This window comes from Acipenser ruthenus, chromosome 22 (genome assembly GCF_902713425.1).
Source record: "Acipenser ruthenus chromosome 22, fAciRut3.2 maternal haplotype, whole genome shotgun sequence".
NCBI classification, from domain to species: Eukaryota; Metazoa; Chordata; class Actinopteri; order Acipenseriformes; family Acipenseridae; genus Acipenser; species Acipenser ruthenus.
Window position 1 is genome coordinate 22,285,128 of NC_081210.1, and position 23,528 is coordinate 22,308,655.

General features: G+C 37.6%; 1 protein-coding gene across 2 annotated transcripts in view; it reads right to left on the minus strand.

Annotated features, from left to right (window-relative positions):
* Nucleotides 1-23,528, minus strand: part of LOC117431634 (testican-1-like) — a 162,648-nt gene that overhangs the window by 44,962 nt on the left and 94,158 nt on the right. For both annotated transcript variants that reach the window (XM_058996151.1, XM_058996150.1), the window contains 3 exons: nucleotides 13,267-13,381; nucleotides 6,242-6,374; nucleotides 2,551-2,665 (listed from right to left, as the gene is read on the minus strand). In XM_058996151.1, the coding sequence (XP_058852134.1) occupies nucleotides 2,551-2,665; nucleotides 6,242-6,374; nucleotides 13,267-13,381 (363 nt within the window). The remainder of the gene's footprint in view (nucleotides 1-2,550; nucleotides 2,666-6,241; nucleotides 6,375-13,266; nucleotides 13,382-23,528) is intronic.

A 23,528-nucleotide genomic window follows, 5' to 3' on the forward strand; every position in this document is an offset into this window, starting at 1 on the left:
AACTCCAGTACATAGGGCAGGGGTGTCAAACTCCAGTACATAGGGCAGGGGTGTCAAACTCCAGTACATAGGGCAGGGGTGTCAAACTCCAGTACATAGGGCAGGGGTGTCAAACTCCAGTACATAGGGTGTCGGTAAAGATTCCTACCCATACATCATGCCTCATTCAGAACCTGCCTGCCAGCTGACACCAGGGCTCCAGCAAACCCAGACTCATGCCTCCACTAAACAACCAACATCTTCATCCAATGTCTTGAACAAAGCAATCCCAAAACAAATCAAAGAGCTACGGGAACTAATCTAACAGGGAAACCCACCTGATCAAAGCAAAGATATTGAACCCAGGCAGCCTCCATCCTAGCCATTGCTGCTAGCCTGATCTTCAAAGCCTGCACAGGGGCCCTTGTTCTGCCTTTTGATGAGTGCAACCCCTGCACAGCTGGCACTATCCTGCAGCACCCTGGACACAATCCCTATGAATGGTAGAGTATGAGGGCTTTCAACAAATGAACACTGGTGTACTCAATTACAGTTCATTTTACTCGAGAACACCTGGAGATTGTTCTCAATCTAGCAGATGGAAACCAGAATGATGCTGTATGGCAAATAGCTTCAATTTATTCACAATCAATGTTAATTGGGATTAGAAATTATACTCCACTGTGACAAAATTGGTACTTGACAGCCTAGTTAGCCCTGATTCGAAAAAGTGAATCCCATACAACGTATGCCAATTGCCATTCAGCCTATCTATAATAGAATCACATGTTACTTATAAAACATATTTTCTTACAATCCTGCCAAATGTTAACTTTTATTGTCTTGCTAGTTTATGAATGCGGGGCTAATTGGTAATGGATCATTAAAGCTTGTATGCTGTTGCATAGGAGTGCTATCTCTCTGAATGGTAAAATCAGCCCTATGAAACAAGCAGAGGAATAAATCATAGTGTGCTGTTTGTATGATAATATCTCCCATTGTCTGCAACCTCATCTCATCATTTAAATTTCAACGCAAACTATTGCATTTGACTAAAGGAGCATTGCTGGGTCAAGGCTTTCTCAATGAATAACTAAATGAAGCAGAATCTTCCCTCTGCAATACTCTTTGTGTTAACTTAGTACAAGATGCAATATATAGATGGTTATGTGCTTCATACTGTACAAGTACATTTCACACCTGTCTCATTAAATAAGCTCCATTAAATACTGACTTGTACTTAAGTGGATTAAACATATTAAATTCACTAGGCCTGATTTATAACCTTACTCATTAGTTTACCCCTTATCCACCATACCTGTAATGGTCGTCCAATTAACAGTGCTTTTACATGACATTTTGACTGGTTGACTGCCACATAGCAACAGCCAAGGAATATGACCTTCCCATACAGTACGTCCTGTTTCTCATGACAGGGGGTCACTGTGACACTGAGTACACACACACGGATGACCAGTGTCTGACTACATGTAAAACATGTGAATTTAAAAGCAATGTGCTTATATTTAAGATTCACTCAATGGAATCTGAGAGAACTTTTAAAAAAAAACATGCTACTGTATATAACTTAGTCCAAGATAAAAATGTGGCTGCAGACTTAAAGTTCCTCTGCGGCAATAAATATCAGATTTTAGGGTATTTACCGTGGGTGCATTATCATGCACTCGGAATGACGAGCCACAGAACTTCTAGTCGGTGACAAATTGTTGGTCAGTTTTTATTGTCTTTAAAAGACAATTAAACAGTTAATATGTAACTGTGGCAAAGTGGTTAACCGTGTGCAGGTGCAGGTGATCAATAATCAGACAGACAATGATAATCCAGGTGCTATGGTGGTTTACTGTTTTTAAATCCAATTGCCCGAATGACAAAACAGCAGTAAACAATAAACAATGATAATGAAAAAGCAATTCAGCGGCGTGTATTGCTTTGTTTGTAATCCGCCGTTTGGTCCCGCAGTAATACACAGTTCTGAATAGTACACAGTCCCGTTTTCCTATACACCCACACGAAACACAAACACACACACAACAGTCCACAGTGCGTGCTTTTAGTGCTCGTAGTGAAAATACAGTTCGGGTGATACAAAGTGCAGTGATGTTGTCCGGGTTTAATGCTGTCCTTTTGCGACAGCTCCATGTCGTGTTAGCTGTCCAAACAATAACAAACAGTAGGTGCTTAAATGGCAAAAGAAACAAAGACTCACGATATCCCAGCACAGTTCTCCTTTCAGTTATATCCAGTTTCACAACAGATGCCACGGATGCCACACTGTTAACTTTTTGGGTCAATGATTTAGTGTACCGTAGTTCAGTCCCCTTTCTAGATGGCCAACTTCTGCCTAACCCTGGGAATGAACTGTCGGGCCACCCAGTCCAGGGTGTTCCCTTTACTCAGTGCCCTCACAGCTCGGGAAGGAGATATCACACCAGGAATCATCCGATCTCTGTCACAGTAACCATCAAAAGTAAGGCCATCAGCAGTGCACACAACAACTGCATATTAAGAAAGTGAATTTAACAGCATTTAAGATGCAATTTCAGCACCTACCGTTCTTCTCACTCCTGGGTCTGACTACCTCTTGACCAGGCAGACAGGGGCAGGGTCCCTCACACTTCAAAGACATTGTCCTTCCAGATGAACAAGTCTGGAACTCCAGTTTACACTGCAAAGATAACGAAAAAGCTCTTGTAAATATACTGATGCAAGGACTGACCCTTCACCACTTACCGCAGTGTGCACATTTATTAGAACACCCCATTGCTTCTGTTGTTTGGATCTGCTGTGCATATGCATATGATAGTAAGAGAAAGGGAACATATGCAAAGTCACCACACGCACATTCTCTGTATAGGACCATTTGGAGATCACTTCACCACTTTGGAGTTTGGAGACCACTCGTTTCAACATTGAAGACATTGAGAAACACTGAGTCAAAACTTGTGTCATTGAAGTTACTAAAATTTTTAGTATTTCTTCATTTTTACCGTAATGTAAACTGTATATGAAATATTATCACCAAAACACTGAAGGCATGGATGTAGCAAATCACGTTACATTTAAGTGACGGAAGGCTTGTTTAATGGAGAGGAATTGATAATCTTTCACAAGATCTAACAACACACTGACTTAAAAATTCAAACAATGAAAACATCAATAATAATAAAAATAATACAATCTTATAGTGTTGGAAATCATTAGTACTGTGCACTAAGTCAGCATCTTCAGTTACAATGTTTGATCATCCAAATTCAAGTAGCTGTTTCGAAAAATGAACCGCACATGTTTTGAAGTATTATGGGCTGCATCTTTTGAACTGAATATATTGATTGTCTCATATGGCTGTCAGAGCCTGTATAACTAAATGTGGCAGCTTTCGAGAACCTCTTTGAAAATTAGATATGTGATCTGACTGGCTCTTACCCTTTTAAATTAAACATATTGAAATGAATGCAATTCGGTCACTATAATGATTACTGTTTGCAATCATACTTGGTAACTAATAGTATCTCAGTACCAGGTTCTATATACATATGGTTGTACTTGTGTGTGATTAATCAAGAGCTCGATATTAAAATGTGTACTGTACATTACATTTGAAGAAATTCACTTCAAACAGTAATTGCAACCACTGCTAAGCATAATTGAAGAATGGAATTGCCCCAGATTGAAATTGATGCCTAACTACCTCAGAAATGCATCCTATATATTCTAGGTGTTAGTTTAAGAATTTTGGATTTGGTTTATAATTTTCAATTCAAGCTCTCATAGATCTCAATACAGATCCCCTCCACATTCAATTTGCTAGCTTAGTCATCCCAGTACTAACTTTTACATATTGAATTTGCAGTGTCTATGAGGCCAGTATTAAAGTCATCATTTTCAATTTGTTGGCACTTGGATCCCAATATTAGGTTCTCTGAATTACATGTGCTGGCAAAAACATCACCATACCAATTTCTATATGTTGAATTATCCATTCCCAATATCTCAGAAATGCAGCCCTCAAATTAAATTGTGCTTGCTTGAAGATCCCAGAACTTTATTAGAATTCTGTATGAAACAGCTCCTGTTACCTACCCCACCTGGTGGGGGGGTTGTATTTATTTACTCAGATAAATCCCACTATAAATTACAATGAGCCAGTTGTGCTAGCTTTCGTCATGGTTGTAAGCCCAATAATTCAGATCCACAGGCTTGACATTTATAGAAGTAATTGGAAGCCCACAAATGAATCAGCAAAGGTAATCAGCAAATCAGCAAAGGTAATGGGACTGAAGTAAAAGAAAGTCTTAATTGCACAGAATTGAATTTGTTTTGCCTTAAATCTTAATGAATTACTGTGAAGAACATGGTAAATGCCTATAGTAGAGAGGATGTACAGGAAACTCAGATTTGACTTGTACAGAATGTTTGGATTATCTGTTATAAAGTTCTCTCACTCAGCCACTGTTAGAACATATCAATACATTACTGAAGCTACAAATGCACTTCTTTAAAAAAAAAAAAATGAACTGTTTTTAAAATATTTTAAAATATTTCCGTACATTTTGCATGATGCTTATAATCATTCTAAGGATGGAGTAAAGAAGTCTGATCAGGTGGTACATATCAGCACGCAAGCTGAAAGCAAGTTCAAATCAAGATAAAGGTATACTGTAGAGAAACATGATAATAACTCCATAAATCAAACTGTGAACATGATTGGAATAGAACATAGGACTAATCAGAATGAATGCAAACACCATAAGAAAGTTAGGGGAAGGTCAAACAAATAAATACAAGTTTCCACTTTCAATGGAGGTCTAAAATGAAAGTTATATATTTGTGGTTATAGAGCTTTTAACCTCAATGTATCTAACCAACAGGGATCAGAATCTACAATGGGAGTGCATTACAAAATGCCTCTTATGCATACATATCACAGGAAGCCCTGATGATATGCCGTAATTGAAGATGTATCTTAAAATCCAGGCTTTATAAGATAAGGCTCTGTCTTTTAACAGGAGTTATGCAAGCACACATTCATATAAATGGTGGAATTATGGGACAGCATTGCTGGGAATAAAGTAGGTCCCAATGTGTTACATTATCACTGTGTTATTTTATGTAACTGATTACTTAACAAAAGATAATTAAACAAAATCCTCCTTTTTAACAGTTCAAATTCCTTTTACACACATGTGATATTAATACACTGTATGCAGGCAGGGTGCTATCATCTTTCACATTTCCCTTCTCGTATTCAAGCTTGCCATTTACATGATATTCATTCTTTGGCTATCATACGAAAGATTGAAATCCTGAGTTTTAATTTTCTTTGCTGACTGCAAAATACCTTCTTTTGAAACATGCTGTTCATGCATTATCTGAAGATTTGAGATTAAAATCTTAATTAAAAAAAAAAAAACGCTGTTAGTAGAATACCCCCTCCATGCATAATACAAATCTCAGATTTAAATCTCCCTCAATTTGTTTTTACATACAAAGTCATACATTTTTTATTCATGTTAGGGAAACCCCACCCATAGTAAATCATTGGCATCACCTTTGTTTAGCTTCTTCTTTTCCCACATTTCCTGACTGACAATTTCTTCTAATCCAAGACATATATTCAAATGCTACAGTGCTTTTTCGCCAATCAACCGTGATTTCAATTAAGAGGTGACTATGATGGTAACTTATTCTCAAAACCGGCAATTGAGATTTCAAAATATTTAGATTAAATCGACCTACACACTCAATAAAATACTTCAATAATGATAATTCATTTAGCAGGTACGTAGAGGTTAATATATTTAAATCAAATGTCCCTTTTAATGTACAAACCACCAAAAAAATCTGACAGAAAATGAACTGAATCCAATTGCTTCCAGTTTATTAACTCAGACCAGAGCCCTTGAAAATCGAAATCCTCACCAAGAGAGCAGGGTAGCGCTTTCATACAGTACAGTCAACAACGAATACAGACAGAATTGCTTTCAATCACATTATTAAGAATAAAAAGCAGTTAAAAATTATACATTCATGTATTCACTAGCCAACATACCAGAACAGGTGCTACGTACCGTAGTTACATAGCAAAGAAACATATTAGAAATGTAGTAGTAGAAGGTCAATATTGATTGTGGTTGTTGAGATTACATCCCATTACCTTGTTTTATTTCTTTATCCAAAAGTATTCATAACAGCACTGCCTCATACAACACAAACCCTGCACAACTGATACCCCCACGTTTACCTTGGAGGAGTATGTGTGCCCGTCGGAGCCACACACAGGGCTGGGGTGAGTCACTGGGCAGGGCTTGCACTTGGCTAGGTTTCCAGCTCCCATCCAGTGTTTATGAGCCGGGTTTCCTCTCTTAAGTTGCAGACTGCAAAAAAAAGAACAGAGGTGCAAACCATTAGCCAATGGTAATAAATTTTGTCTGAATAATTTGCTTGTTAATCATTGAACTTCAACAATGTTTAGTGTAACAGGGCACAGTTACATTTCCCCCGAGGAGCCTCCATAACACATAAAATATATAAAGCATTTTGGAATATGAATTGTTGAAAAAGTGTTGGTGGCATTACAAAAACACGCAATAGCACTCCCTTTAAATAAGTTATTATGCATTAACTAGTGGCAGTGTTTTCTCTCTGATCTCTTGCTCACATCTCTTCACTGCCACCCACGTTGAACTAAAAATAAAAATGTTCCCCACTACTTCCCTTAATGAATTAATTGTCTGTAAAAAATATTTCTTTGCAGTTATTGACTTGTTAATTCATGAACTCCACTCATGTCAAATCACTGATTTTGGTTGTCATACTGGAATGCCAAAGTGTGTTTTGTTTCCTTGTTTTCCATAAAGAAATCAGATATCCCTGATAGACAAAAACTGATACTGTGCAGCATTTTCTCTTTTTTCCCCCAAATAATCCAGGCTTGATAAATGCAACTGTCCATAGCAGCCAACAGATGTTCATATACCTCTGGCAGCTGGAGCGATATTGCATTATTCCTAAAATCAACACTAAGTAATCATCTGCCCAATAGTCTTTCACATTTTATATTTTGGCTTTGTTGCATCCTCTTTTAAATACCATTTGAATCAATAATGTGACATTATTTCCATCTGCTACATATAATGCATGTTTTATCATATATTTAGTATAGGGCTAAATACATTACCCCATGAGTATGGCCTCCAATTGATCCAATGAGGTAGGCAGAGGATTGTGGGCACATGGCAAATGGTGGGGGGACCAATACAAATGGGGGATACCAGTCATCTGATTCAAGGTATTTGATACAAGGCCATATTATATTGCACATACCACAAAACCACTTTTTTTTTTCTAGTGGATACAGTGGATAGTCAGAGATTGTATTATCACTATTAACCCTATTTAAGCAATGTGTATATTGATCAGATTTCACAGTACCCAGAAGAGTTCCATGTGTTTCTGTGCCATGAAACAATGTACCGTAACTTTGTCACTGTCATGCCTCCTCTGCCAACAGCACACGATCATACACATAGCTACAGTCCTGTAACACTCAGTGAGAATTTTGAGCCTGTGCTTTTCTTTGCCATTGAGGTGGAAAAATACATGAATAGTTTGGAAACCTCCAAGGAGATTGACTTGGCCAGCTTTTTTTGATTAACCGCATGCAGGCATAGTTTATTCCCAGTTTATGATCTGAAAGGATTTGCTCAGCACCGTACAAGGGGAAAAAAAGTGAAAGCTGAGGGGCTTCATTATACAGTTGGTTTAATATTCCAAGCAAATCATTAAAAAAAAATCAGTGACAGGTAAATATTTAATATTCAGTGTACAGAAACCCCCCTTTTTTTGCAAGTATAATGAACATCTTCGTATGCCAACTCTGCACTTAATATGCATTGTGCACTAATTACTTAATAGAGTACTAAGATGAGTAAATTTGATGACACTGCTAGCTGGAATACTAAATGATCAGATCTGCTTAAGGCGTTTTAAATGAAATCACATTATAAATGTTTGTATGTGTGTGTGCGTGTGCGTGTGCGTGTGCGTGTGTGTGTGTGTGGTGTGTACATTTAGGTGTGGGGTAGGTGGGGGGGCATGCTTAGCCTGTATCAGTATCTCATTTTCGGCTGGTTGCAGACTCTAATTAACAGTAAATAGTAAATTACTGTAGGTTGTCCATGATTAGTGCTAATCAGAGTCTGTGAAACCAACTATAAATGTTCAAATATTATTTAAATTTTTTTACTAAATGTATCTACTAAATTTTGTATACATTATTTTAAAAACAAATCAATTGTACTGCTAAACCACCATAAAAAGCATCAATAATTAACTGTGAAATAGGACTAGCACTAGAACCTGTCTTGGATAACCTGGCCTCACCTCCATTAGATGATGTAACGTACACCAAAATATTTCAAGCAAAACTTAATAACCTCAGTCTGTTAATACAAGATTCATCAGATTTGCCAATGTCGGCAAGAAGAACTTCACACTTATCCTCTACACTGAGTTAGTCTCCATGGCAACTGGTTCCTTACACTCTGCAAACACAAAATAAACATGTTGAGATTGATTTTTTATTAAGTTATAATAACTCTCAACCCTCCGGCTAGAACGCATATTGTCCCCACTTGCAGCGCATACAGCATGGTGCCATTACTAAACACAAAGCATGATGTTAAAAACAATCAGCTCCAAGCTGTGCTGATATAATTCTGTGCCCTACCAGACACTTTTTATTAGCATGTAGGTTTATTAAATTCTCATGCGGATGAGATCGAATTAGGTTTCAAGCCGCCGGTTACAATGAGAGGATGATTCATTGGAATTCCCCTGCGATAGAAGCTGCACCTGCCTATCCACAAAAAAGTGTGTTTCCTAGATCAAGCCATCCTGGGAAACCTTTTTGGAAATTAGGTTCATAATTTACATGTCTGTGTCTGTGCGGATTTGCTTATGCAGCGCTAATATGTATGTCATTTCAAATCGATAAAAAAGAAAAAAAAATTGAAAAGGCAAAGTGACAGTACTGGGTAATCACTGTGAATATCAATCTATAAAACTGTTTGCTGTTTGTGTGTGTGTGTGTGTGTGTGTGTGTGTGTGTGTGTGTGTGGTTTACACTCTTAGCGAATTGCTAAAGATCTCAATTTGATACTCAACCCCAACTAGTAAGCCTTTACTTTCATTACAAGAGGTCTTCTAATGTAACCAGGTGAACACTTCCCAGTTTCCCTATTTTAACTATGGGTGTGTGTATGTGTAGCCTGTAAAAGACTAGAAAGCAATTAAAAGGTTGCCACTATTCTGGAAGAGAGGTAACTGCCCCTTTCATTCACAGTCTGCCTCACTAGCTTAAAAACTAGAACCACATCTCCGTCCTCCACCTCTTTCACACTCCACTTCTTTTCGGACGGTCATTGAAATACATCACCCGGTCTTGGTTGTCTTCTGACAGTTGTCACACTGTGTATCTCACCTCATGAGAAGGGCAGCTGCTACATTCCTAATGAAATGCTTAGTAGAGGGCATATACCTTCTAGGGTTATGGAAGCAACAAAAAGACAGTAATGCCCCTTTTCCACCAGCATATCCGAGTCGTGAGTGGTTGGGGCCCTCGCTGTGCGGATGGTTTTCCATTGGCTATTTGTCGTGCTGAGGGAGAACCAAACCGTAAAACTCTTGCCTCAGAACACATCTGAATCTATGCCATTTTCTTTAGTTCCATCCTTCCTATGGGACCCGAATGATAACTGTGGTCTTTCATGCCCTTGGTTCACAGGGATGTTTCGCAGGTGTGCCAGGGCTCAATCTCACCACCAGTGCCTAACCACTGAATTGTTCAAAATGAGGTGAAAAAGGTGGATAATCACACCTGTTTATCTTATTTTAGTTTTGTCTCCCTCCTGAGTTAATTAAAAAAAAAGAAAAACTGTTGAATGATGCAGTCCAATTAATACTCTGTTCACCTTAGTTGATGGAAAATGTACAGGCCAAAAAGCAATTAGCTGCTGGCAGCTGTTAACATCTATATAACACATGTTTTTCACATGTTAACTTGTGTCCTATTTTTACACTTGTGGCTAATAGACAGTCATGGAGAATTACTGTAGACGAACAATGGATCTCTTGTAAACTCAATAATATTTTCAGACTTCCATTTACTGTTTATGATATTTTCCAGAGGTTCTACTGCAAGCTTATACAGTAATTACCGTTTCACAACCACATTGGTGGCACTAAATCTACACTTATTAAAAAGCAATGACATTTTCCTAAAATGTCAGCCGCCATAAATTCCTATATTGTATGCCTGCTTCTGAAGTATACATTGTCTATTTGAAATGTATGTTTTTCTCTCCTAAAGAGACTCTCCTCTTGACTGAAGAACACTCCCCTCAAGCAGGCACATACATGAAACCCAATTATTCTCCCTGCAAGTGAAAACCCCCTGCCAGCAGCAGAACATGGAGTATCACTGTGCAGACAGCATGCTCCTGCTCACACTTATTCTATATAAGCACATGATTCTAGTGTCTCCTTCATAAGAAATAAAGACAGACCTTTGCGGTTCACTGGTTTAATTTCTCAAATTGGATGTGACAGACCTGAATCTTTCTTTTCCGTGTTGTTGATGAGCCCTGTCACAACATTATGCAGGCAATCATATTCATTAGGAGGAAATATTAAAACAAATAATTAAAAATGAAAGCGTGCAGCTGCAGGTGGGGAGCCTGGGAAATTAAATGTGATGCTTCAGGACAGGAAGGAGAAATTTGACTTTGACTACTTTAGCTACTGTGCTTCCATCACCTGGCTCGTCATTTCACCAGTTTATCTCTTAGAAAACAGTGTCTCCATCATAAACCATTCTCTATAACCAAACAATGTTTCGAGCACAGCTTTTTTTTAGAATGTCTTTGCAATGCCAAGAATGGATATTACGTGCCAGTGCAAGCAGGGGTATATTTAACTTGGTCTCCACTTACTACGTATTTGTGTCACGGCTCACTACTGCAACTGAACGTTAGGAAGATTAAGAGGCTTAGACTACCCTTGAGTCATTTGCTATTATCAAGGGTCTTCCCACAAGGCAGAGCAATAACAGTGACTGAAACACAAACATCCTTGACCCTGGCAGTGTCCTGGGCCAATTCACTTAGGTAATTTTTTGACAGGGTGAACTTAGCTTGACAGGTTATTTATTGGCTTGCTGACATCGATGGAGATTTAACAACAACTGCAATTGTCTTACATACTGAGGTTGCTTTGGCAACCTGAGAATGGAGGCTGTAATTACTGGGTAATTATTGGAGTACTGCTAATGTGAATACCAGGATCCATTAGAGGTGGGTAGATGGAGAAAGCTCAGCCTATGTACTAAATATATTGTAGTAAGCATGTAAACTACAGCATACAGTATTAACGTGAGGTTTGCTTTTGTTCTCTGGATGTGCATTCTGGGAACTACTGTTTTAGCCCATTTTACAGGAAGAGCACATGGGACTAAATGCTATTCCCTTTCTATACACCTGTGGCAATGTGCCCCGCCCCTGTGTGCATTTGTGTGTTATATGTTGTATGTTGCATGTGGTGTGTTAAATATTGGTGTATAGTCATTGGTACACGGGATATAAACGGGTCTGTGTAACACGAGTATTTAAAATGTACAATTGTATTTAGGCACGGGATTGCACATCACTGCACGTGCATTTAAAGTAATTAATATGTGAGCACAGGGTTGCACGTAATTCATTCACGTGCTTGGATTCAAGTGAATAATTAATTAGTAATTGAATCCCAGCACAACAGTATATATAGACACATTTTCATTCACTCGGGGTTGGGTGTTCCAGAGTGGAGAACGGGTGAGAGAGAAGGAGAACGTGAAATTAAGGAAAATAATAATAAGTGTTTTGTACTCACCGTGTTTGTTTGTCTCCGTGCACCGTTTGTTAAGTGTTAGTTCGTTTTGTTTGTCTGTTTATTTTGGCTACAAGTGCCGTGTCCTGTTTTGTGTTCTGTTTAAACCTTTTACTTTGTTAATAAACGCTGAGTGCCACCATTTGCACTCAGCTTCTCATCACCACCGTCTGTCTGTATTCCTTTCTGGTCTGACGCCACCCACTCCGGCCGTCTTTGTGACAAAACCCCTCTAAGTTCAATGCACTTTGTCAACAGGTTTTGAAGTGTTCCTCCATATCAACTAAAGCTGACACCATGGGCAGCTTTTTCAAAAGGTTGTAAATGACAACTTCAGTGTTAATCAAGAAATCAGTATGTAGCATTGATTTTGGCATTTTCAACCGGTAGTTATGCCTATTTCGTTATTAAATAATCGTCCTAATGTGATTTCCAAAATTGTTGATTTACGAAATAATGTTAATCTTTTAACGAGCAGGGCTTCTTGTGACTATTTCTTTTGTTTGTGTGGGAATTTAAAAGCAAATCCGTGTTAATTGTCATAATTTATCAGGAGTTAATTTCCACTTGGAAAAGGAGGAATGCATGATTAGAGGAATTCTCCGAACAATTGATTATAAACAAATGTGTATTGGGTTAGGGAGTTCTATTCTAATTTTAAAAGCTTAATATAATGAAGTGTTACATACATGGTATATACATGTAGAATAACTAACAACTCTAAACACAAATGGCACTTCAAACTTATTTATTTATAGCCTACAATTGTACATACTAAAATACATACAAAAGTAGATAATACATACATAAGAAAATAAATTCCAAGAAATATACATAGATGGCTTACAGTATTTGTTTTCTTTTTAACCAAAAAAGATTGCAAAATGCACATTAAAAGAGTTGTATATAGTAAGCTGTGGCAAAATGTCCACCCAAATGAGGGTAAATAACTAGTGGGGCTTTTTTTTTTTTTTAATCCGTGCCGTCTTCATCGACTCAATTTCAAAGCATTAATAGATTGATTTAATTAACACATTTCGTTTGAAAATCACTTGCTACTAAAGCTCTCGTTACTATACCACGAGTTTGATACAATAACACTGTTTTTTGAAAATCCTGCCCCAAGTGACATAGTGTATGTGTTATTTTATTCCCTGAAGAATCATCTCCAATCTCCTGTTTTTGTTTATTAAAATTACAGAGCATCAGGATTTTGATAGATAGATAGATAGATATATAGATAGATAGATAGATAGATAGATAGATAGATAGATAGATATGTCCAGGCATATCAATGGAGACTGGTTTTCAATGGAAAACTGGTTGAAAGCTGTCACCTACCTGTGCACAAGCTGATTGTGGTTGATGCAGATGGCTGTTTGGTAGTCATGGGTCATGCACACCTTATGAGGAGGGCACTTTACTTTCAAGCAGGGGTCTTTTGTGGCATCTAGAGCTGAAAAAAAAAAAAAAAAAAAAAAACAGGAAATAAGGATAGTATGCACAGTTGGCAAGAGACAGAGACAAAAGAAAAAACATATGTGTCAATCAAATGTCATACTAACAAAGCAGTGTCATTTCACTTTCAGTAAATCCCCATTTAGCCAGAGGAACTGGAACAATAGTGTCAAGACGGTCAGACATATCTGCTGTGGAGAGATACTGTAGGTGCTCAACATGAAGGATTTATTAGTCAAGTGCTAATGTGAATACCAGGATCCATTAGAGGTGGGTAGATGGAGAAAGCTCAGCCTATGTACTAAATATATTGTAGTAAGCATGTAAACTACAGCATACAGTATTAACGTGAGGTTTGCTTTTGTTCTCTGGATGTGCATTCTGGGAACTACTGTTTTAGCCCATTTTACAGGAAGAGCACATGGGACTAAATGCTATTCCCTTTCTATACACCTGTGGCAATGTGCCCCGCCCCTGTGTGCATTTGTGTGTTATATGTTGTATGTTGCATGTGGTGTGTTAAATATTGGTGTATAGTCATTGGTACACGGGATATAAACGGGTCTGTGTAACACGAGTATTTAAAATGTACAATTGTATTTAGGCATGGGATTGCACATCACTGCACGTGCATTTAAAGTAATTAATATGTGAGCACAGGGTTGCACGTAATTCATTCACGTGCTTGGATTCAAGTGAATAATTAATTAGTAATTGAATCCCAGCACAACAGTATATATAGACACATTTTCATTCACTCGGGGTTGGGTGTTCCAGAGTGGAGAACGGGTGAGAGAGAAGGAGAACGTGAAATTAAGGAAAATAATAATAAGTGTTTTGTACTCACCGTGTTTGTTTGTCTCCGTGCACCGTTTGTTAAGTGTTAGTTCGTTTTGTTTGTCTGTTTATTTTGGCTACAAGTGCCGTGTCCTGTTTTGTGTTCTGTTTAAACCTTTTACTTTGTTAATAAACGCTGAGTGCCACCATTTGCACTCAGCTTCTCATCACCACCGTCTGTCTGTATTCCTTTCTGGTCTGACGCCACCCACTCCGGCCGTCTTTGTGACAAAACCCCTCTAAGTTCAATGCACTTTGTCAACAGGTTTTGAAGTGTTCCTCCATATCAACTAAAGCTGACACCATGGGCAGCTTTTTCAAAAGGTTGTAAATGACAACTTCATCGACTCAATTTCAAAGCATTAATAGATTGATTTAATTAACACATTTCGTTTGAAAATCACTTGCTACTAAAGCTCTCGTTACTATACCACGAGTTTGATACAATAACACTGTTTTTTGAAAATCCTGCCCCAAGTGACATAGTGTATGTGTTATTTTATTCCCTGAAGAATCATCTCCAATCTCCTGTTTTTGTTTATTAAAATTACAGAGCATCAGGATTTTGATAGATAGATAGATAGATAGATAGATAGATAGATAGATAGATAGATATGTCCAGGCATATCAATGGAGACTGGTGTCAAGACGGTCAGACATATCTGCTGTGGAGAGATACTGTAGGTGCTCAACATGAAGGATTTATTAGTCAAGTGCTAAGTGCAAATAATATTCACATGCGCTGGGCAAGTTTTGTTAAGCTTCACCACAAAGCTTGCTAGATTTAATTTAAATCCTTAAATAAACACACACATATAGGGGTATGGTGACTACCAATTTTACACAGTGTGCTATAGTTAAGGTAGAAATATTGTGTTATCTGTGGTAAATGTTTGTTTGCCAGTTACTGTATATGTTACGGTAAAAGTCAGAATCTGGTCAATCAGTACTGGTAAATGTCAACATTTAGCAAATAAGCTGATAAACGTCTGAAATTCTGAAGAAATAAATACATTTACCGGCTGATCTTATGATTTACCAAAGTGTATTAGTAAATGCAGGTGTATCATCGAAGAATGTATTTATTCCTGCATGTAAATTGGCAATTAACAAAATAATAATGTTGAATATATTTATTTCTGTATAAAACATTTTCCCATTTACAAAAAACATTGTCGAAAAATATATATGTATTTCTTCATACAAATGTTCCAATGTCAAGTACGTATTTCTAAATACACATTTTTCATTAACAAAATAATCATTAATGTGCTTACAGTAATGCACAATTGAGCAATTCAAGATGGTACTGAACAATATTGTGATCCACTTATGTAGAACAACCAATATTCTAGTAAATTTGCGTAAAAAACAATTCCTTTTACTGAAATTGACTTTTAACCTGCCTGCTATTTCAGACTGATTACTGCAGAATGTTCTTTGTAATCGTATTTAGCGCTGACAGCCGGTGATGCATCAACTTTTTTTTTCTTTTTTTAATCTAAGTTCTAATTACACTGGTGTTAAATTCTTTAAATCTATCCCTCTAGCTCCACACTTTCTGTTGCAAATTACTTTAAAAATAACATACTGTTACTACCTAAGTGTGTATGGTACTGTTTATGTTACTGTATATTTATATACTAAAATGGTTTTTGTTGCACCTGAAAAAAAATATATATATAGTTTAAAATAGTCTTTCTGCAACTACATTAAACACTGTCAGGTGTTATTGTAATGTATATTTGTAAATAGCACCCTGAAATGTAAGCTGATGTGATGAACTTTAAAAGGAACCATACCTCAGTGCTTTGCACTGCTATACTTACAGTAACTGAACTTTTATGGAACTCTAGCCTTGTTTAGAAATTCAATTTAGATGTCAAATAATGTTACAAAACAAACTAATGGAAATCCAACTATTCTCCTTATCCAAACTTCTGCTATAAATGTGGAAGTTGCTAATGCACACAAAGGGATTCATTAATGATAAGTGATGGCTTTTCAATGAGAAAATGTTGGTTTTAAATTACATTATTACATATTATTCTAGGATCCAATTTCCTATCAATTTTCTGTGTAATGCAACCAGCTCAATCACGAATATGGAACGTAACTGTGCTCTGGACTAATTTGGTCGTTCTGTCTGTGTCATAATATGGCTGGTTGGATCAGCCAAAATTGCTATACTGGCTCTAAGACTAATACTAGTAAATTTACAATTTATATGGATCACTTACTCAGGAAATGTCATCAAATGTCTTAACAGTGGAGGAGCTTTCCTTATAAAAGTTTGCCATAGTTTTTTTTTTTTTTTTTAACACTTGCTTTTACTGTGGTAAACTTTTATAAGGGTTAAAACAGGCCAACTAACCCCAGTCACTAGTTCAAACACACGCTTGCCCAAGAGGACACATTTGAGTGGACAAAGATTCAGGACAGGGTGTGGTTTGCATTAGAGCTGTCAGTACCAACAAAAAGAAAAACAAAAATCCTGTCTTCCTGAGTTGTTGATTTTGTGTTCCATGAGTTGGCAAGAACCGGTTCTGGACAGTTCACCTAATTTCGCTTCAATAGCCCTTACTGGTCAGGCACCTAACCAGACCTGGTCAGTGATTTATTTATTTATTTATTTATTTTTTTAATAATTTCGTCGTTGCCAATTATTTTTTATTATTTTCTCCCCAATTTGAAATGGCCAATTATTTTTAGGCTCAGCTCACCGCTACCATCCCTGTGCTGACTTGGGAGGGCGAAGACGAACACACGCTGTCCCTTGAAGCGTGTGCCGTCAGCCGACCGCTTATTTTCACACTGCGGACTCACCATCCAGCCACCCAAGAGCTACAGCGTCGGAGGACAACGCAGCACTATGGCAGCTTACAGGCAAGCCCGCAGGCGCCCAGACAGACTACAGGGGTCACTGATGCGCTGTGAGCCGAGGACACCCTGGCCGACCCTCCCTCCCCCCGGGCGGCGCGGCCAATTGAGCGCCGCCCCCTGGAAGCCCCCGTCCTTGGTCGGCAAAGGAATAGCTTGGACTGGAAGTCGCGATGTCCAGACTATAGGGCGCATCCTGCACTCCTCGTGGAGCGCCTTTACTGGGGAGCCCCTGGTCAGTGATTTTAATCGTTGCTTCCAGAATGGACACATCACCAACACAGGCCTCATGCATACCTTAACATGTAGGTCTATTTATGCTCAAACTATGCTTTTTATATATATATATATATATATATATATATATATATATATATATATATATATACACACACATACACAGTATATACTAAAAAAGATAATCAGTATAGATATAGTACAGTGGCATGTCTCTATAGACAATAACATGGCTGGTTCTTATATTAAAGCAAGTGAATAATCCTCTCAATCTTACACATGTAAAATGTGGAAAGATGAAATACCAGTGAGCACAGGCTGGGTTACTATATATTTATGCTGATGAATCTCTGTTCTTTTTCAATTTGATCCAAAAATGCATTATCAGACAGGAGAGTGTTTATCAGCAGTAACAAAAAATATGCAATCATGGATTCCCATTGTTCCTGGTAATGGCTTCTGCTGGAAAAAAATAAATGAATTTGAAATCACATTTGAAACTCTTTCCATCTGCAAATTGGGGCTGGTATGAGTGACCTCTGTGATATGAAAAGGAAATAAAGACTGGCAGCATCTTTGTATTTTGTATGAGTGTGGCTCTGGACATTGTAAAGAAGGTGCACGGCATTGCATGAACAACTCAAATATACGTGGGGTTCTCTCTTCGCTTGAAAAAAAATATACAGGATGTAAAGCACAGATATTGATTATCAGTTGTGTAGAGCACAAAAGAAAGTAGCTGTTTCTGCCCCAAGGAATCAGGAGACTCTTTGTACCTTGAAAGGAGTCCTAAATGGCAACTCCCTAAATAGAACCCTGAACATCATTAACTAGGTGACCCTGTCTCACAGCTGCTTTATTAATATAAAACGAATCTGCCGGAATATCCAGGCCAGCTCCATAAAAAGGTCCTAATAAAATGTATATTCACAGGGAAAATCTGTCCACATACAAGGCAGAATGGATGATTGGGGTGGCAGTTGGGCCTAGAGATGGATGCACAGCATGGAAAAATCTAAAAGAAATACAGATTTACTCCACTAGTGTTGTAATGGAACACTATAGGCGTTGTAAAGTGTGAAAGCAAAAAAAAAAATGAAAAGAAAGAATACTTTTCTCTTTTCCCGTTTTGGTGTATGTGCCCCGAAACCAGGAACATAACTCAAACTGATGAAGACATTTATCAGACTTTTTCTCTTCTTCACTACACTGGGCCAGACTGTTTTATGAAGCCTGCAAGTGCTTAGTCTAGTGTGTAACACAGAATGTTGTTTAAGCGTTAACTGTGCTCATTTTGAGAAGCTGAATCTTCTTTAGGACTGACATTATTCATGCATGCATTATAATAGCCACTCAGTTGAATAAGGAACAGGCAACTTGGAACAGGCTATCTATCTGACAAAGTGACAGTCTTTGGAGCCTATCAGCAAAAGCAGAAGTTCTTCTGGAGCTTCTCAATGTAGAAATCTAATGAATAATTAGCACATTAATTTGACAACACCTCCAAGTCATTTGTATTTGAGGGAGGGAATCATTCATCATTGCTTCTGATAGCATCACCATGGCAACCACTAGTTCATACTTTCCTGAGCCAGAACAACTCAAATGCAGCTCCTATTTGATTATCCAGAGCCTGATCCAAAAGTCTTGATTTTCCAAACATCTTTCATGTCACCCAATATACTGTCCTAAACAAGTGTTTATCCAGAAGTCTCCTTCGTTTGACAATTTTCCTTGAAAATGAGTCAGAATTTCAAATTTTGTATTTAATCATCCGTTTAATACATATTTGGGGAGTACAAACTGAAAAAGACAGTATCTTCTGCTACCCCAGACAACAGAGTTCAAGGTTCTATGAAGCTGATGTCCACACTACAAGTGGTCTCTTTCAGACTGTTCTTATATATATATATATATATATATATATATATATATATATATATATTATTATTATTATTAGTTTATTTAGCAGACGCCTTTATCCAAGGCGACTTACAGAGACTAGGGTGTGTGAACTATGCATCAGCTGCAGAGTCACTTACAACTACGTCTCACCCGAAAGACGGAGCACAAGGAGATTAAGTGACTTGCTCAGGGTCACACAATGAGTCAATGGCTGAGGTGGGATTTGAACCTTTTTTGTGTGCATATATAAATATAAATATATCAATCGCAAACTGACAGGGTTCAGATATTGAAGAAAACTGTAAATAACTGTAAATAACAAACAAGGGTATGGATGTTACCTCACCACTGATAAAGAGAGTGTATTTGACTGTACCTGCCTATTGCGATTTAATCATCATTGCACAATACAAAAGAACAACAACAAGAACTCTTATATAGCGTTTTTCAAAGCCAAGGCCATCTCAAAGCTCTTAACAAGCCACCATAAATTTAAAGCAACAGATACAATAAATTAAATTAAGTACATTTAGAAAATACAAAATAGAATACAAATACAATTAAAAACAGCAGAGATCTTTTACCCGAGAAAGATCTACAGTATATGCTGGATGATATAGTTTTTTTGCTGGTACTGCAAATCTAGAAATTGGAATCTTCAAAAGCAACACCAGCAATATGGAATGCAAACCTGTTCTTCCTTAGAACAATAGCATATGTCAGGATCCATTAAGGTCTGAGGTGAGATCCTTGCAGTGCAGAAGTGTACAGGCAGCTGCATCTCAGAGAGAGTTTAACAATCCAGTGCTGCTGTGTGACTATAGCTTGCCACATTTTCAAAGGTTATTAATGACCTCTGTACATATCTCCCCATTGCTCTGTTCAATCTTGTCAGAGAACAAACAGAGTGCTAGTCTGTTGACCTCTCAGTATCAAAAATTATGAATTGGTATCTGAATACTATTATCTATGAATAAGGTATTAGTATTACTATTAGTATTGTTATTTGTATATATATATATATATATATATAGACTAACAGATGGTTCCACAGGCTCATCAAATGGAGAGCGAAAAAGCTTCTAAAGCTATAAACTAGGCCGCTGCAACTTTGGTTTCAGATGCAGTGTGCCACAGTGCTGTCTAGTCTAGTCATTCTCTCCTCCCAGTTAAACCTGCTGTTAAAAAGGCACTGTTGAAAATGCAGAAATGTTAGAGTTATATTACAATAGAGTCAAAATGCAGGATATTGTTGTTTCCAAAAAACAAATTCAATAACGTGTTTTAGTCAAATGTTTTATGTCAAATGCAGAATATTGTACAGTATTCATTACAAATCAAATACAAAATCAGGTTCAGGCCCAGGCCTGATATGCAGGGTTATAATATATTTCATAAGGTAGATGATATCTGTATTGTAGAATAAAAAAAAACCATCATCAAATAAGATATATTTTCAAAACAGAGTATACATGTATGGTTGTGTTCAGTTAGTTGAATAATCTATAAAAGTGAATTTATGTACACTGTTATCATTTTTAAGAACGGTCGACTTCAGTAATAACACATTCAAATATTTTTATATTATTAAATATTTAAAACTAATGTGTTATTTATCTGCTTTTTTAATTATTTTTATCTTAGGTGAAGCCTGCTTTATTATGCCTTCCTCAAGAGGCTTCCCTCCAGTTATTTTCCATTATACACAATAATTCACATGAGGATATGCAGAAACTGGCAGTACCATATCAAGAAGATAAAAAAAAAACAATGAATTTGATCTGTGAGCGTTGGTTAATACATCCTGCAGTATGTGATTGCCAGTAATAAGTCATTGAAAACAATCACATTTATGTTATCAAAGGCCTCCAGCTCTATTGCAGTTTGAAAACTATTTTAGTAGTGAAGATGCTATTATCTGACGGCCCATAATCATTACACATACAGTATACAATTCGTCGCACCCACATGGCTTGATTTGTGACAGCTAATACAGTCATGTGTATGTCTCTATCTCACTCGTACACACTGTTCAACCTTTATATAATAGATCATACAGTATCTAGGCACTGTGTCAACCAGCCGAGGACTATGTTTGAATTCTGTCTAATAATGTTATGCATTCTAAAGCAGATTGTTACACACTGAAAACAATGCTACTAATACAGTGTACTACTATGTGTGTTCTTTTATCTCTTATGCATTTTCAGCTAATATCATTATTTACCATGCTTACTGGCTATTCCAGCAAAACACGTCCCTTTTACACTACAGCTTCTAGGCAAGGTATGATTTAAAAAGGACTAGATGTGTGCAGCTGTCCCTGCAGTATCTGCAATTATTTATAGAGATGTTTGCGAACTCATAGTTGCAGAGGGTGCATAAAATTAAGCAGCCCCTGTGATTGAAAAAGTAGCTAGTAAGTCTGGTAAATAATCGAAGAAACAACATTAAGGAATTGTTTAAAACACACATAATACGGTATTACACAGGCAAGAAAATACATGTAGATGGTATAACTACGCAATTGTGGTGTGACATTTTTAACTGAACTGAATTATTAATAATACAAATATGAACCAGTTTTAGGTGATTTACTTCTTGTTAAACACTTTAATATTTACAAAGGTCTGCATCGTCAATACAGTAAGTAGTACCACACACAAACACACGCGCACGCACACACACACACACAAAACAGTGACTCTTCCAATAACCTGCTGCCCTTTTTCATTTGTATTATAATGCTCAAAGCTCTGCTGTTTAGGAAGACATAATGAGAAAGATGGGGAGGGATCCTGATTAAATATGTGTTTGCCAGGCTTAGTGGCAGGATGCCTGTCATTATTTATATTGCATTTTAGCTTCCAGGTTAGCTGTTTATTCTTTGTTCCAACAAACAGAGATGAACAAAGTTTATAGAGCTCAGTCTTGGATTTAGAATATTGGCTTTAGCTTGAATTTATTTGAGACAAATACCTCATTGGTTATTAGCACTACACTACACTAGACATTGGTCTGACGCAGACTGCTGAAAATCCAAAGCAACAGGCCTGGATAGGCTTTTACTGCTATAACCCTGCTTCAATGGTTCAATAATAGGGCAGAATATTGAATTATCCAATTGTAATATGTCAATTGATATAGCAATGAACAAGCACAGAACATCTAAGTGTTTGACTAATTCATCAAATAAACTTCCTAAAACATAAAGTTAAACAACCTCTTATTACTTTTCATGTTTGCATTAAGATTTTTAGTGGAAAAAGTGAGATGGAAACCGTTCAAGCGTATTACAAAACCTATACTTTTGATCATTTGCCATTTAAATTTCAGTTAAATTGGCTTTCATATTTTTGCTCATTTGCACTTCTGATGATTGTGGTTTGTGGTTTAAATCTTTTGCAGGTGGGGGGTGATGGGTCCATCATGGGTTTGTTGGTGGGTCCATCATGGGTTTGTTGGTGGGTCCATCATGGGTTTGTTGGTGGGTCCATCATGGGCTTGTTGGAAGAATCCCTGGTTTATTCGGACAAGGCAAGTATACAGTGCTGTTTCCTCATTATTCCATACCTGAATAATGTTGTTACAATAATTCATGATTAGGCCATTTTAACAATAAAGTGTACATGTACCATACTATACTGTATAAGTTCCCTTCACTAATTTACTGCTTTCAGTATTCCATAGTTTTTTGATGTGTCAATAGGGAAAGACTAACTACGAATATATTGTAATGCCCCTGGGTCTGCTGTAACCTCGTTCGGGAAGGTTCTGTGACCCAGGGTCAACAGTTCAATTGCAGCAGGTGTTCATGAACGTTAGAGATGGGAGGATCACCACCAATCAGGGGCACGGCTTGTCATGTGAGTGGTAGCCAGTTGCAACATTGTTGGTACAAACGAAGGGATGAGATGTTACGACCATCAGGGGATCGAGAGCGGAAAGCCGTGTCTGCCTGGGATTGGTGGCTGGTGCACAGGACGGCAAGCACAGGGGGCGTGCCCTGGGGATAAGTAGCTGAGCTGCTGCTGAGACAGACAAACAAACTAGAGTGAGAGAAAGAGCGCAATAGAACAGCTAAGGGGAGCAGAAGCGGGATTACAGAAACTAGGAACCAGAGACTGCACTTAGTGGCTGTAGCACACGGCCGAAACGTGTGCTTTGGACTTTTTTATTTTATTATTTGTCACAGACTGGGTAGCACTATGCTGCTCAGCTGTAAGTGTATCACTGCCTGGTGTAGAGTCCCGGCTTAATAAACTGTGAATTCGAGATCCTGCAAA